The sequence below is a fragment of the Podarcis cretensis genome, assembly GCF_951804945.1.
Source record: "Podarcis cretensis genome assembly, chromosome: 2".
NCBI lineage: Eukaryota > Metazoa > Chordata > Lepidosauria > Squamata > Lacertidae > Podarcis > Podarcis cretensis.
The window spans coordinates 76803500-76817541 of record NC_137171.1 but is presented as its reverse complement, the minus strand read 5'-3'; the positions used below and the strand labels follow the sequence as shown (position 1 = coordinate 76817541).

The 14042-nt window shown below is 39.9% G+C and overlaps 1 protein-coding gene across 3 annotated transcripts in view; it reads left to right on the top strand.

The window, feature by feature from the left end:
• Positions 1 to 14042, top strand: part of SFMBT1 (Scm like with four mbt domains 1) — a 78660-nt gene that overhangs the window by 27419 nt on the left and 37199 nt on the right. The window contains exons 1-2 of one of the 3 annotated variants that reach the window (XM_079967280.1): positions 4510 to 4654; positions 10699 to 10851. In XM_079967280.1, coding sequence (XP_079823406.1) covers positions 10824 to 10851 — 28 coding nt within the window. In that variant the 5' untranslated portion in view covers positions 4510 to 4654; positions 10699 to 10823. Of the gene's footprint in view, positions 1 to 4509; positions 4655 to 4924; positions 4995 to 10698; positions 10852 to 14042 lie in introns of those variants that run through there. The other 2 variants (XM_079967281.1, XM_079967279.1) reach the window with 2 other exon arrangements.

Below are 14042 nucleotides of genomic sequence, written 5' to 3'. Positions count from 1 at the left end.
GCTTGCTGAAAACATTTGTTTTAGCTGTCCTATCCAGACACGTGATTACACTTGTTTTTAAATTTGTTTTAAGTGCTTAATTGTATTTAGGTGTATCCTTAACAGCTTTTAAATGTTTTAAATACATTTTTATACTTTTTAATTGTTTGCTTTGTTGTTTTTTAATCAAAGAATTGTTTGTTGCCCTAGGCTCCCTTGGAAGAAAGGGCAGGATATAATTTTATTTATTTATTTTAAAAACGGTAAGGATAACACTGATCATTTTGACCTTTCTTAGTTTGTTGACATGTTGTATGGTTGATAAAAAATGAATGTGCCCAGAAGTAGTTTGCATTCACTTTCTCTTGTACTGACACAATGCATAAAATTGCAAGTGCTGCAGAATTAAAATTCAGGTGAAGAATGGGGGTGGGGGAGGGTGTGCAGATTGCCTTATTTGAATATTATTTAAATCCAGCTTTTGATACTGCTGTCTCATTGTGCATCTCTCACACGTGCACACAGTGGTGCTCATTTGCAGCCTTTACTAATCAGTTATTATGGAGCAAATACCACATCTATAAATAAAGGGCAGAGCTTTGTAAATCAAATGACAGAAATGATTGCGCTGGGGGCGGGGTGGAATTCCTGTGACTTACTTGGAGCTTTTCAGAACCACTAAGGCAGCTAACAAAAATAGTTTTCTGTCTTTTCAACTTTCTTTCAGTAAATTTAGAACATTTGAGTACACGTTTCACATGTTTGCTTTCAACATGGTCATGTCACTATCAGATGACTGTAATGTATCTGTTTTTGTGTGGTGAATGGGTATTTTTGAATGCCCCTTATATGGTGCCAGCTGTTTTCCAGCAGCTTGGAAGAAGTTTATTGATTTCAGTGTGTCTACTCTGAGTATGACTAACATCAGTTACTATCCAACTTGTTAATTTGGGGGAGGAGATCTTTTTTTAACCGAAGTGCTTGCAATCTTGTGATAAGTGGTGATGTAAATAGACCCTGAAGCTAAACAGAACTAGGGAATGGAAGTAGGCAAGCCAAATATAATGACGAGGGGGATTCCCATGTTAGGTCAGTTTGAAAGTAAATCAAGGTGTCCTGAACAAGTTGGAAAAGGAATTCTTTATTATCTGCCTATACTTCTAACTTGTGATGATAAAAATGCATGTCCACTGCTTTCTACTGAGATGTGACAATCCTTTGAGTAGAAGGTTCTATGCATGCCTTGCCAACTTTCTGAATGACTAGGTGGGCCGACAAGAAGGTCACACTCTGTTGTCTCCAGCCCAGCTCATGGTTAAACTTAACAGTCACCATGCAGTCAGTTAAAAACGCTCTGGCCTTTTTAAAGGGGATTTCCAGTAGTACAGATCTCAACTGTTTCTTCTCTCTTCGCCTATTTTCCTATGACACTGTATCAGTTAAAATCTACTCAGCCCCCTATTTCCAAGTTTACCCAGTAATTATTTACACGAGTAACAGAGCTTGTCTTCAGGGGGACTAACTTGATAGGCTAAAGTCTAGCTTCGGTTGTAAGAAGCAATGAAAAATTTATATCATATCTAAAGTTAAAAATGCAGGGTAGAGGGAGTGATCGAATACTGCAGTCAGAATGGATTGCCCACAGAATTTCATCAGCTGCAGGGAAAATGTGAAGCCATTTAATCTTTGGTTCCAGATACTCTGCACAGTTACAGAACCAAATGACATCAAATTGAGTTCAAGTTCCCTGGAACTGGAACTCCCCCCCGCCCCAAATACAACAGACCTGAATCCCTTTCAAGTATTTGGTCCTTTCCCTCATTTCTGCTGCTGCTTATGTTTTCCATTCAAATCAGCATAACCTTTCACATTTTTAGAAGGCCTGTCTGTTACGGTGTTTCCATGCGGTCGCTACCTCCTTCCACTTGTATATCTGGTTATAATTTGCTGTGATAAAACTGACTGCAATCTTTGCCATTTTGATTTCTAAAGTGCTTACTGTTGTATTTGCTGGAACCTATCTTTTATACAAAATATGTGTCTGGTAGTAAATGCAGCAACGACAGAGTTGCCAGCCCCATTAAAAACCTTCAGAGAGCACCTTGTTTTGCAAGGGTTTTATCTAACATTTGTTCTTCCCGATTCCATTTTAGCTATGAGTAATGGAATTGCTTGCCTAACAAGTTCTTTGGCGATTTCCTTCCCTAAATTATTTTTGCAGTGTTGCAGCATTTTCATAGCAGCAGGGTTACACCTGAGTGGTGCCTTAGTGCTGTAGGAATAAATAGGAGAATGAGATGAGGATATAATTTGAAGAACATTTCCTGTTCAGGAACATCAATTTGAAATAAACACTAAAACTGCAGAAATGGACCATAAATGTACTCAGTATTTTTCCCCCTTCATTGTTGAGGAACATGTGTTCAAAAACAGGGAGCCTGGCATTTAAAATCTGAAGCCAGCATTTAGCTGGCTAAATGAATGTTCAGATATCTGACTGTAAAACACTCAGCAGAAGCTGCTTAAATTATCTGAAAGTCTTGAAAGTTTTGAAAATCTAGTCATTCATTTTAAGTCTTTTTAAAGAAGTGCTTCAATTTATCCATTGCTCTTATGTTTAGAATGGGTTTAAATAAAGGGATGGGGAAGTTGAATCTTGCAAACAGTAAACCAAGAATACATTGCAGTCCATGGACAGTACAATGGTTTTCTTCCATGGGATAAGCTTCTTCCAACTTGCAGTGTAAATAAAAGCTATACATACTAAGGAATAAAATAATGCCTCGGTTTTTAATCTTGAGTCTCCTCCTTTTCCTTCTTTTATTTTACATTTATTGCATTAAAAAAATCCTAAATAAGGAATTCTATTTTTGGGTTGCGTTCCTGCTCAGAGTAACTGCAAATCAGGACTTGTGAGTCTAAGAGCTGAAAATTGCATAGAAACCTTAGGCATAGTATTAAAATCACAATAGCATACCAGGACATCTTTGAGTAAGTTAGCAACACTCAGGCATTTTATTCCTCAGAGTTGTACAGAAAAAGCAATGTCAAATTGCTTAAAGTAAGCATAATTCGGTGACAGCAGCCACGAAATTAAGAGACGCCTGCTTCTTGGGAGGAAAGCAATGACAAACCTAGACAGCATCTTAAAAAGTAGAGACATCACCTTGCCAACAAAGGTCCGTATAGTAAAAGCTATGGTTTTCCCAGTAGTGATGTATGGAAGCGAGAGCTGGACCATAAAGAAGGCAGATCGCCGAAGAATTGATTCCTTTGAATTATGGTGCTGGAGGAGACTCTTGAGAGTCCCATGGACTGCAAGAAGAACAAACCGATCCATTCTTAAGGAAATCAGCCCTGAGTGCTCACTGGAAGGACAGATCGTGAAGCTGAGGCTCCAATACTTTGGCCACCTCATGAGAAGAGAAGACTCCCTGGAAAAGACCCTGATGTTGGGAAAGATGGAGGGCACAAGGAGAAGGGGACGACAGAGGACGAGATGGTTGGATAGTGTCTTCGAAGCTACAAACATGAGTCTGACCAAACTGCGGGAGGCAGTGGAAGACAGGAGGGCCTGGCGTGCTCTGGTCCATGGGGTCACGAAGAGTCGGACACGACTAAACGACTAAACAACAACAACAACAAGCATAATTCAATCAGGGATGGTGAGAGGGGTGGATACAGATCTACTGGTAGATGTCTGGGTGATATGCAGGAGATAAACAAGGATTTCTAGCTATAGAACTTGATTATTTAACAATAGCAGCAGCAGAATTACTCCCCTACCCCGCCCTGAATTATCCTGCTGAAATTAAGAAAGGTTTTTCTCTGAAAAAACTTTGAGCTCTAGTAGTTATGATCAACACAAATTCCTGGGCTTAAATGCTAAGGGGTGTCTTCTGCATAAGAATCTTCTTTTTAATACTTATTTCATTTTTTAATTACTTCCCAGAAGCCATCCCTAAGCAATTTACAATAAAAACATACACAGAACAATCGCACATAGAAAAGCAGCTAAAACATTTCTCTATATAAAAACAATTTGGATAAGCACACACACATATATAACAATTTTTAAAACAGCAACACACATATATAAAATCAATTCAGATCCAAAGCAGATCCAACTAAATGGGGTAGTTGGTAGATCTCTGGGTTCTACTAAAGAACAAAGTCGGCCATGCAAGCTTGCAGTCTCCCCATCTCTACCTTATGAAATGTGGACAATTGAAACAGCATCTGAGCTGGTTAGTAAACATGAGGTGCCCACGTTTTAGACTATACGACTGTGTTTTTAAAGGCTTAAATTGATCAAGGCTTAAATTACAACCAAAGGGGTTTGATTTGTTCAGGCAAGGCTGGGTTTATTTGTACCAGGGCCTGATTACTAGGGCACTGAAAATAAGCTGGATTTTAGCCACATCCGCCAGGCTCCTAGCCAGATGCCCCTCCCCCATTCCTGGCCTCCGTCAACTGTCACAGAACATTCTAGCTCTTCCTTTCTGGGGAATTCCAGCATCCCAAGTAAATGCACTACTCTTAAGCCTTTGACTTGCCTTCGCCCTGATCTGTCGAATCATTTGCAAGGAGAGAGACTGGATTTGCATTGTATGAAGAGCCGTTTGCCTTTGGCGAACATCTGGAGGACTTCAGAGATAGAAAGTTGCTTCTCATGGTATCTTTCCACATTATACCTACTCCTGTTCTTTTGTCTCCACCTCTTAAGAGTCCATATTTCAGATTCCATCCTGCTTTCCCTACTGATTAACTGGACTTCTCTCTACCGCCTAATATTTTTTAAAAATATATATTAATATACAAAGCCCTTTACAACTTGGGGCCAGTTTACGTGTAAGCTCTCTTTACCCAATTAATATATGCCCAATATATCAACTGCTTTGATCTGCGGAACTGGAACTGTTATAGGTGCCACATAATACTTGTTTCTCTGCCCAGGTGGCGTCACTATATTCTGTTTGTGTTTAGACAGGATTATGCAGGTATCTAGAATGCAGGTGTGTATTTAGTTTATTGCTGGTTTTGTTTGAATGCTTTGTTTCTACTAATTTTTATTTTTATTCTTTTTGTAAACATCATGAGCTTTTTTGACAAGTGGGATATAGATTTTATGAAATAAGTAAGAGTAGCTAATATAAAGTATTCTGCGTGCTTTTTGAGATACCACTCTGGTTTTAGGATTATGTCTGCTTCCTTATTGTGGCAAAAAAACGTGTGTAACATTTCTGACAACCAAACATGATGATGTGGTGTTCATGTCATTTGGCCCTGTCAGCTAGTATATTGTGTGTGTTTTTAATCATTCGTGTGGGGAGAGGCACATTGGGATCTTAGGTGAGGAGGGGCTTTAACTATATGCCCCTTCTGTGCCCCTAATCTGAATCAGGGATTTAGCTTGGGACCATGGCATGGGCCAAGGGATAAAGTCCCCTTGCCCCCATGCTCCTCTCACAGTCTTGTTGCTCTGCTTCTTCTGTTCTTTTCAGGACTCAACTTCTGTTTAAAGAGAGAGAGAGAAAGACAGCTTTCGGATGATAACCTAACTCCAAAATAGCACTTTTTAAAAAAGTTCTTTTTATTAATGCATTTTACATGGCTTTACAAATCTCATTTTCAAAATGTATTTCAAATACAAATGATAAACTAGAACTCTTTCAAATTGTATGGGAACAGAGGACTCAACACGAACTATTGCCATCGTAAAATGCAGGCATCTTTCCAGATTCGTTGAGGCCCAACTGTTTAAATGGCCAATTTTAATTTTAATAGTAGAAAACCCAGAACCCTTCTATTAATGTTTTGTTCACAAATATACCATATAACCAGTCTCATATTTTTCTTTCTTTCTTTCAAAAGATTATGAAGCTAATGTAAACTCTAGTTGAGACTCACAGTGGAACACTCAAAATGTGTTTTAACTTTCCCATCAAGTGATCATCCAGCAACTTGTATATGGAGACACCTGGTGTAAAATTATATGGGTTTGAGTATGCAGAACAGTGTAGTGGGAAGTTGTTGTTGCTGTATTAATGTCCTACATTTAGGTGCAAACACTATAAAATAATCATATTATCTGCTGATGTACGTAGGAGATGAATCTACAAGATATGTATTGTGAGTAACAGGAAAACAGATCAATTTTGCTTTTTGCCTTGGTGGAAAAAAACCCATTCCTAGAATCTTTGGCTATGTCTTTTGGAACATAGACCTGTTTCCATGTAATACCTCTAGGTTGAGTTTTTTAGCCTTGTTGTCGTTCATGGTAATTAATGATTATCTTGCTATGCAACAAGAATGTGCACAATAATATACATTCCAAATAAATATTTTTCTTTTCTTTTTTACCTAGACTAGCATGTGTTTTATCGGGGTTAACTTTTCAACGACTCTAGTCAGAGTCTCACAGCACGACACTTTGTTATGAAAAAACCTATAATTTCATTCATACTTACAGTGGCATGTAAATATCAAAGTGACATTATTGTCGGTGTTAAGATTTAGAACTTAAAAACACATTTGGTCAAGTCTTGCTTTTAAGTACTTTTAAATCCATTCTGCTTTCTTGAAGTTCACTCTTGAAAAGAGAGAGGTTACTTTTTATTATTGCCACTGTAATTACTTCCCATGTTTGCTCTATGATCAGCCTAACACAGAACTGTCTCGGGAAACTTGAATTCATTTATTCAGTTGGGCTGACAATTAGGTAGTTAAGTTCAAGCAGAAGAGGGAAAAAATCAAAGCAACCTGGTTTTTCAGGTATATAGATAGTTGCAAAGATGAAAGAGTACCTTGTGTGGTTGGAAACATCTTTCGAATTCTAGGCACTGACATTGTATTTTTAGTTGTAAGCGATGCTTCTGGGAATGGATATGCTTTCCATACCTTTTCCTTTGCTGTATTAGGTGCTGTGTGCAGGGCTGCAAAATACCTGCACCCGTGTATGTTCAGTGATAATCAAAGCTGTTGTGCTCAGGGCAATGAAGGCATCATTGTGAATGTTGCATTGCTGCAGTAGGTCCTACATCCAATCCTGCATGTTGCTTTGCTTATAAGATTGAGCATTTAGCCACATACTCAGTTGCCCTTTTGCTATACCAAAGTTGTGAATCAGAAAATAAGAAAACGCTAGACTAGAGGCAGTATTCAACTTTTTTTAAAGTGTGAGTGGAACAACTTCTGCTTGTGCAATGTGACTTTCGCCCTCCTTCTCCCCCTTGCATGGCCTGCTCTATCCCCAAATCTGCCTCTCAGAAGGCTGTGGGGAGCCCAGAACAGATATAGGGGGCACATGGGGAAGGGAGGGAAAGTTCCATTGTGCAGCAGAAGCCATAGCACTACTTAACTCTATGGTGAATATCACCCTAGATATTTCCATCTTCAGCTGAGTTGAGACCAAAATAGGCACAATTAGGGAGTAAATTTTGGGTAGTCTATACCAAGCATAGGGAAACTCCGGCCCTCCAGCTGTTTTGGGACTACAACTCCCATCATCCCTAGCTAACAGGACCAGTGGTCAGGGATGATGGGAATTGTAGTCTCAAAACATCTGGAGGGCTGGAGTTTGCCTATGCCTGCTCTATACTGTATAAACAATTTTTAATGTTGGCTCTATTGACATGAAAACAGAAACCACTTCTGGTGCCATGCCTTTTCTTTAGCCAGTGCTTCCAGGCCTTACTTGCTTCAGGGTTCTGAATATCATATCCAAATTTGTATTCTGCTCTTCTGGAATCTGTAGGCAGCTAACAACAGTCATAAAATGAATGGCAATAAAGCAATATAAAACCAAATTAACAAACAATACAAAGAGCAGTAGAAAGAATCCAGCAGCAGAAAATCTACTTAATGGAAACCAAAACTGAAAGCAGTAGCTTTTATGAAAGTATGGATTATAAATCAGAGGAACTTAGAGTTGGAAGGGACCCAAGGGTCATCTAGTCCAACCCTCTGCAATGCAAGAATCTCAGCTAAAGCATCCATGACAGATGGCCGTCCAATCTCTGCTTAAAAACCTTCAATGAAGGAGAGTCCACAACCTCCCAAAGGAGTCTGTTTAAACAAATAAATAAAATAAAATAAAATAAAATCCCTTATATAATGCATTCTAGAACCTGGATGCAAGGAACTTGTGACTCTCCATAGATTGTAGGACTCAAACACCTATCTGCCACATCTGGAGATCCCCTGCTTTAAAATAACATGCTTGTTGGTGCAGTGCTTTAGTCTTTTGGATGCTGAGCCTTCCATAAGCTTCTGCGAAGATATTTAGGATGGTTTGGAGGTTATCCTCTGAGTGTGCACACACTATTTTGTCATCAGCATATTGAAGCTCTGTGACGAAAGTTGTGGTACCCTTACTCTTTGCTTTTAACCTACTCAAGTTAAAGAGCTTTCCATCTGTTTGATATATGATTTCCTTTGACAATGTGTAGGATCATGGCAATGAAAATAAATAGAGTTGGGCTGATAACACATCCCTGTTTAATACCTGGTTCTACTGTGAATGGTTCACTTTGAAAGCCATTGTTATCCGCGATTGTTGCTGTCATATTATCGTGGAGGAGCCAAAGGATGTTCACTAATTTATCTGGGCAGTCAATTTTCAGAAGGACAGTCCACAGGGCAGTATGATTTACAGTGTTGAAGGCCTTAGTCAGGTCAATAAATGCCCTATACAGGTGTTGGTTTTGCTCTCTGCATTTTTCCTAAAGCTGTTGAGAAGTGAAAATCATGTCCACTGTCCCCTAGAAGATCAAAAATCATTTTGGGATTCAGGAAGGGTAGCCTCAGATATAGTTAGGAGATGGTTTGCTAAGATCCTTTCAAGAATTTTGCCAGCTGCAGCTAATAAAGAGATGCCTCAATAGTTTCTGCAATCCGTTCTATCACGTTTTTAAAAAGAGATTGATAATCTTGGCATCCCTAAAGTCTGCTGGGATCTCCTGTCTCTCCTAGATTTTTTTTAATGAGATTGTATGGTTGTTGTGTAAGTTCAATTCCACCCACTTTGAAGACTTCAGCAGGTATCCCATCAGGTCTACTGGCTTTGTTGTTTTTCATTTGGTTAATAGCTGTACACAACTCTCCCAGATTTAAGATACTGCAAGCTCATCTCTAATTTGTTTTTGCGGGATTTGTGAGAAGACCTCGGCAGCTATGGGGGAGTTGCAGTTAAGGAGATGCTAGTAATGTTCTTTCCAACGCAGTGCAATAGCTTCTTTATCTTTTTGAAGTGTGGTACCATCTGTTGAGCGTAGGGGGCATATGCTATGATTTATTGGCCCATAGATGGTCTTTGTGGCTTTAAAGAAACTCTGTGCATCATGAGTGTTGGCTAAGTGCTGGATCTCTCAAACTTTTTTATCCAATGGGAGTTCTTTAGTTCTCTGGTTCTTCTTTGAACCTCAGACTTAGTGTTGGCATTGTTTTTTTCTTCGTGGCACAGTTTCTATCTCTTTGCCAGTCTGAAAGGCCTTCCTCTTCTTGTCAATAAGGCGTTCAGTCTCACTGTCATTCTCATCAAACCAGTCCTGGTGTTTCTTGGTTTGGTATCCAATAGTTTGTTCACAGGCTGCAGTAATGGATGTTTTAGCTTGGTCCAGTGTTCCTTGATGTTATCAGGGAACTCCAAAAGCAGGTGGTGCTTAAGAGTCATTTGGAGGCAATCCCACTTAATAGGATCTTGAAGGATAATTTGAGAGTAGCAGAGATTAATATGATGTTGTACCTGTCATAGCATTCCAGATTTCTATATCTTACATTTTTGTTATGATGGGGCTTGAATGCATAATTAAAAGAGCAGAATAAAAGCAAGTTGAGTATTTCTGTTCCAGGTGTTGAAACTATAAATTCATTGGGTTAAGAGAGTTTGGCTCTTTAAATATGTATTAATTTTATGGCTATTAGCAGCTATTAGCACAATATGAATTTCATGAAGAATTCAGCAACAAAAAACAATTTGCAGGATTCTACAACTCAGAAGACCTGTCTAAAAAGAGAGGGCTTAACACCCTCTCTCTGAAAAGGGCTAACTGAGCAGTTCTGGCATATCTCTGCCAAGAGAAATGCACACAGTTTTGCAAAAGGCCTTATTGCCAGGAAAGTATCATTGGCAAAGTATTCTTTATTGCTAATAACCACACTACTTGTATATTGCTGAAAATATACATGCTGTTTTACAGAGCAAATTAAAGCCATTTCTCTATACCAAAGGCATTAGAATTATTTTCAGATTTCCTCCTACAAAAATTTGACAGATATTAAAGATACAGTGGATGTTGCTCACGTAAAAAGCACTTTATTTGTACCACCACTTGAGTTCTGTCTATAATAAAACTGCTTTATACAATCTAGTCAGAACTCTAGTGGCACATGAAAATTCAGAATAGATGTGAGATGTTATTTATGTACAGTAGGCAAGAGAAAGATGTATGTAAGTGAAATGATTCCTGTACACAGCAATAATCAACTTGTTTTAACCCTGCTTTTTTGCCATTTTCAGGCATGGGCAATATATCACAGCATGTCTATAAAGATAATTCTACATTATATTTAAAACTGGAGGCCTTTTGGAAGTGGAATAGATGTGGCCTCTGTTTTTTTCCTAAAATGTGTTCTTATTCCACAAATGTAAGAAGGAGACGTTTAGTTGTTCCGGAGTTAATAAACAAACAAAAACGTGTTTTATTTTTTCCTCTGCAGCGTTTGTCTGATCATCCTGGAAGCCTGTAGAAGCGAAGACACTGAGAGCAGATGAGATCAAGGCAGTGACTGGTTGGCTTTCTCTACTTCCTGCTCCCAGGGATTATTGCCAGATTGCTGTGGAGATGAATGGAGAACAGCAGCATGAGACAGGTACTGCATTTATGGCACCTGGGGTTCCAACAGGTATCTTCTCAGTTGTAAATCTATTCTGGACAAATTAACCTTGTTTTGCATACTTGCGACACAGATGATTAAAAAGATAAGCCATGGGTAAAGTTGCTTTAAAGTTCAAAGGCAGGGGCTATGAAGACCATTGCTGAAGTTCCTCTTCAGTAATGTATGTTCTGCACTTGTGTTAACATTGCAGTGTGCCTATAGCTCTCAAAAGCATCTTTCTGCAGCAGCTGATCTAAACAGCTTCTCATCTCATGCAGAGTTTCTTTGTGCCTCACCTCTGGCTTGCTGTGACTATATGGCCACATTTCGGTACAGCATAATAAAGGCTTATCATTAAAAGAATGAGCCCATCCTCTGGGCTCACATACTTCTTCCTTTACCACTTTTCCTCCACGATGACTTGGAGGGTGAGTTTGGAAGCTTTGATTCTGATGTAGACTAGCCAGTTTATCATCCAGTCAGAAGCCAAACAAATGTGGTTCATCCTAATTATAGGTATTTGAAGCAAGCCATCTTCTAACCATGGGTTGCAAATCAAATCAAATTTTATTAAACGGTCACAGACCAGATTAACTCGTACAGCTAGTCAGCAAAAGATAACACCGGAGAAACAAAGGACAATTTCAATACAGATTAGGCCATAACAGCAATTTAAAATTAGACAGCATAAATAAAATTAAGTATTTGCCTTCGCCTGCATATTGACATTGGAAAGCTCTTGTTTCCTGCGCCTAATAGCGGCTACACAGAATTTGGCAACATTGATCGTAATTTCAGGGACCTTATCTTCTACCAAGGCTCTCATACATAGGATTTCTGGTTCATTTTTAAGCTTTTGTAGAACTGGGGCAATAAAGGTCAGGCGTAGGTCCTCGTAATAACTACAGTGCAGCAATACATGCAGACTTGTTTCCACTTCCGATGAGCCACATGGGCAAACACGTGACTCATATGGTTTGCCCTCATATCTGCCTAACAACAGGGCAGAGGGCAGAACGTTGAATCTGGCCAGGGTAAAGGAGTGTCTGTACTTAGGTATTTGTAAATCAGCCAGATAATTTGCGGGTGAGAACCCTCTCCCAAAGTCTCTAATTGTGGCATGTTTATCCATTTTGCCCATATGACATTGCAGCTCTATGTCCCTAATACGTTGGAGCACTTGACTTCTGGCACTCTCATATCCTGCCGCTATCAAGATCTGCGGGGAGAATCCCAAGCTTCTTATCTTTTCAAACAGGGAAGCTTTCCAGGTAGAATGAAAGGTGTCTAAGAGTGTTAAGGGAGCCAAACCGGCCGGGGAAAAAATAAGTTTTAACCAGTAGTGTATCTTTAGAATCCACAGCCGTGCGTTAACGGGTGGTTGTCCAACTTCTAAGCGGACAGCTATATTAGATACACAAGGGGGGATCCCCAATAAACACCGATAGAATTTTGTTTGAAATGCCTCCATAGGCGCAAAATTTTTAAAACTGCAGACCTGGGATCCATAAGTGAGTTGTGGGAGTATTTTTGCAGCAAAAACCTGGGAGGCCGCCGGAACGTATTTTCCCCCTTTCCCATGAAAGAATCTTGTAAGGGCTTTATTGGCCCTTCCTGCGTTGGCAATGGCGTTTTTCATCTGTTGGTGCCACGAGACCCTTTCCTGAAAAGTTATTCCCAGGTATTTGAAAGTTGCTACCTGGTCAATAGGTTGACCATTAATTCTCCATTTGTGTTTCCTTCTTTTTTTTTGAGATCACCATAATTTTAGATTTGCTGTAATTTATAGTTGTTCCGCTTGACAATAGTCAGCAAGTGATCTCAAAAGCTTCCTCAAGCCAACGCAGGAAAAGGAGAGTAGGACTGCGTCGTCCGCATACAGAAGCACCGGGAGGGGCATACCTGCCAGTTTGGGAGGGTGGGCATTTTCTTTCGCCATATTTACTGCTAGAGAGTTGATATAAAAATTAAATAGCGTTGGCGCGAGGACACATCCTTGTTTAACCCCATAGTGCGTTTGAATTTCTTTAGTTAGATGGCCTGACCGATCGCATCTTACCCTCACCCTGGTGTTTTCGTATAGACCACGGATAAGGCGTAATAAGCGTTTATCTATGTTTGTAGCGCCAAGCTTTTCCCAGAGTCTGTCCCTTGGTATTAGATCAAAAGCCGATTTAAAATCGACAAAAGCTGCATATAAAGACCCCCCTTTTCTAGAGTATTTGTCTGCCAGGTGTTGAAGGATAAGGGCCTGGTCTATAGTTGAACGCTTTGCTCTAAAACCAGCTTGAGCTTCTTATAGAATATGCTCTCTTTCCATCCACTCCACCAATTTAGATGGGTTGCAAAGGATGTGAGGGCGATCTGGCTGCGACATCTGTCACCCCATTGATCGCCAGGGTTGATTCGGCTGATCTGGCTGGCTAGGCGGGTGTCCCCTTCCTCCCTCACCGCTCCATGTGCTTCCCTCCCGAAGCTGCGCGCTCGGTGGAAGAGGACGACCATCCCAGATAGAAGGAGTGTACCGTTCTTCGGTCAAGGGTATACGATAGCTGCGCTCCCCTGCTAGAACCTCCAAACAAGCTCATGGGTTGCAAAGCTGGCTTGCCTCAACTAACCATAGTTGTGATAAACCAGAGTTTAGGGTTTAGAGATAATTTGTGTTTCTGCAAGTGGAAGCAAAAGCTTATCTCCTCACACTAGAGCGGAACAGGGAGGGGATGGGCGCACAAGCCCAAGGCTTGTGCATAAACCACAACTCATTGTTCTATCATGTCTAAACCCAGCCAGTGTGTTTTCGTTTTCATTTCTTTCCTCCTGCTGCCGCATTTTAAACAAGTATAGAGTTTACAGCTATCGCTTCTTTGAATTTGCAGAAATTATTCTTAAAGTTTATGCCCACTTCACAGAACTTGTTTAGATGGAGCATAGGTGATGAGCTCTCTCACATAAGAGCTTGAATTGTGTGATTCTTCTTGATATAATCACAAACCACACGTAAGTACAGAATGTGGAACTTTGCTAATGCTTATTGTGGTTTCATATTCTGTGGCCTCAAATGCTGTGAGCTGTACATTTTGAGAGTGTGTGGCCTTTTCTCTTTCAAGGAATAAATATGCTGACAAAGCGAGTAACATTGCATGCAGTATATTGAAAGTGGGTGATGCAATCTGCCATAAATAGAG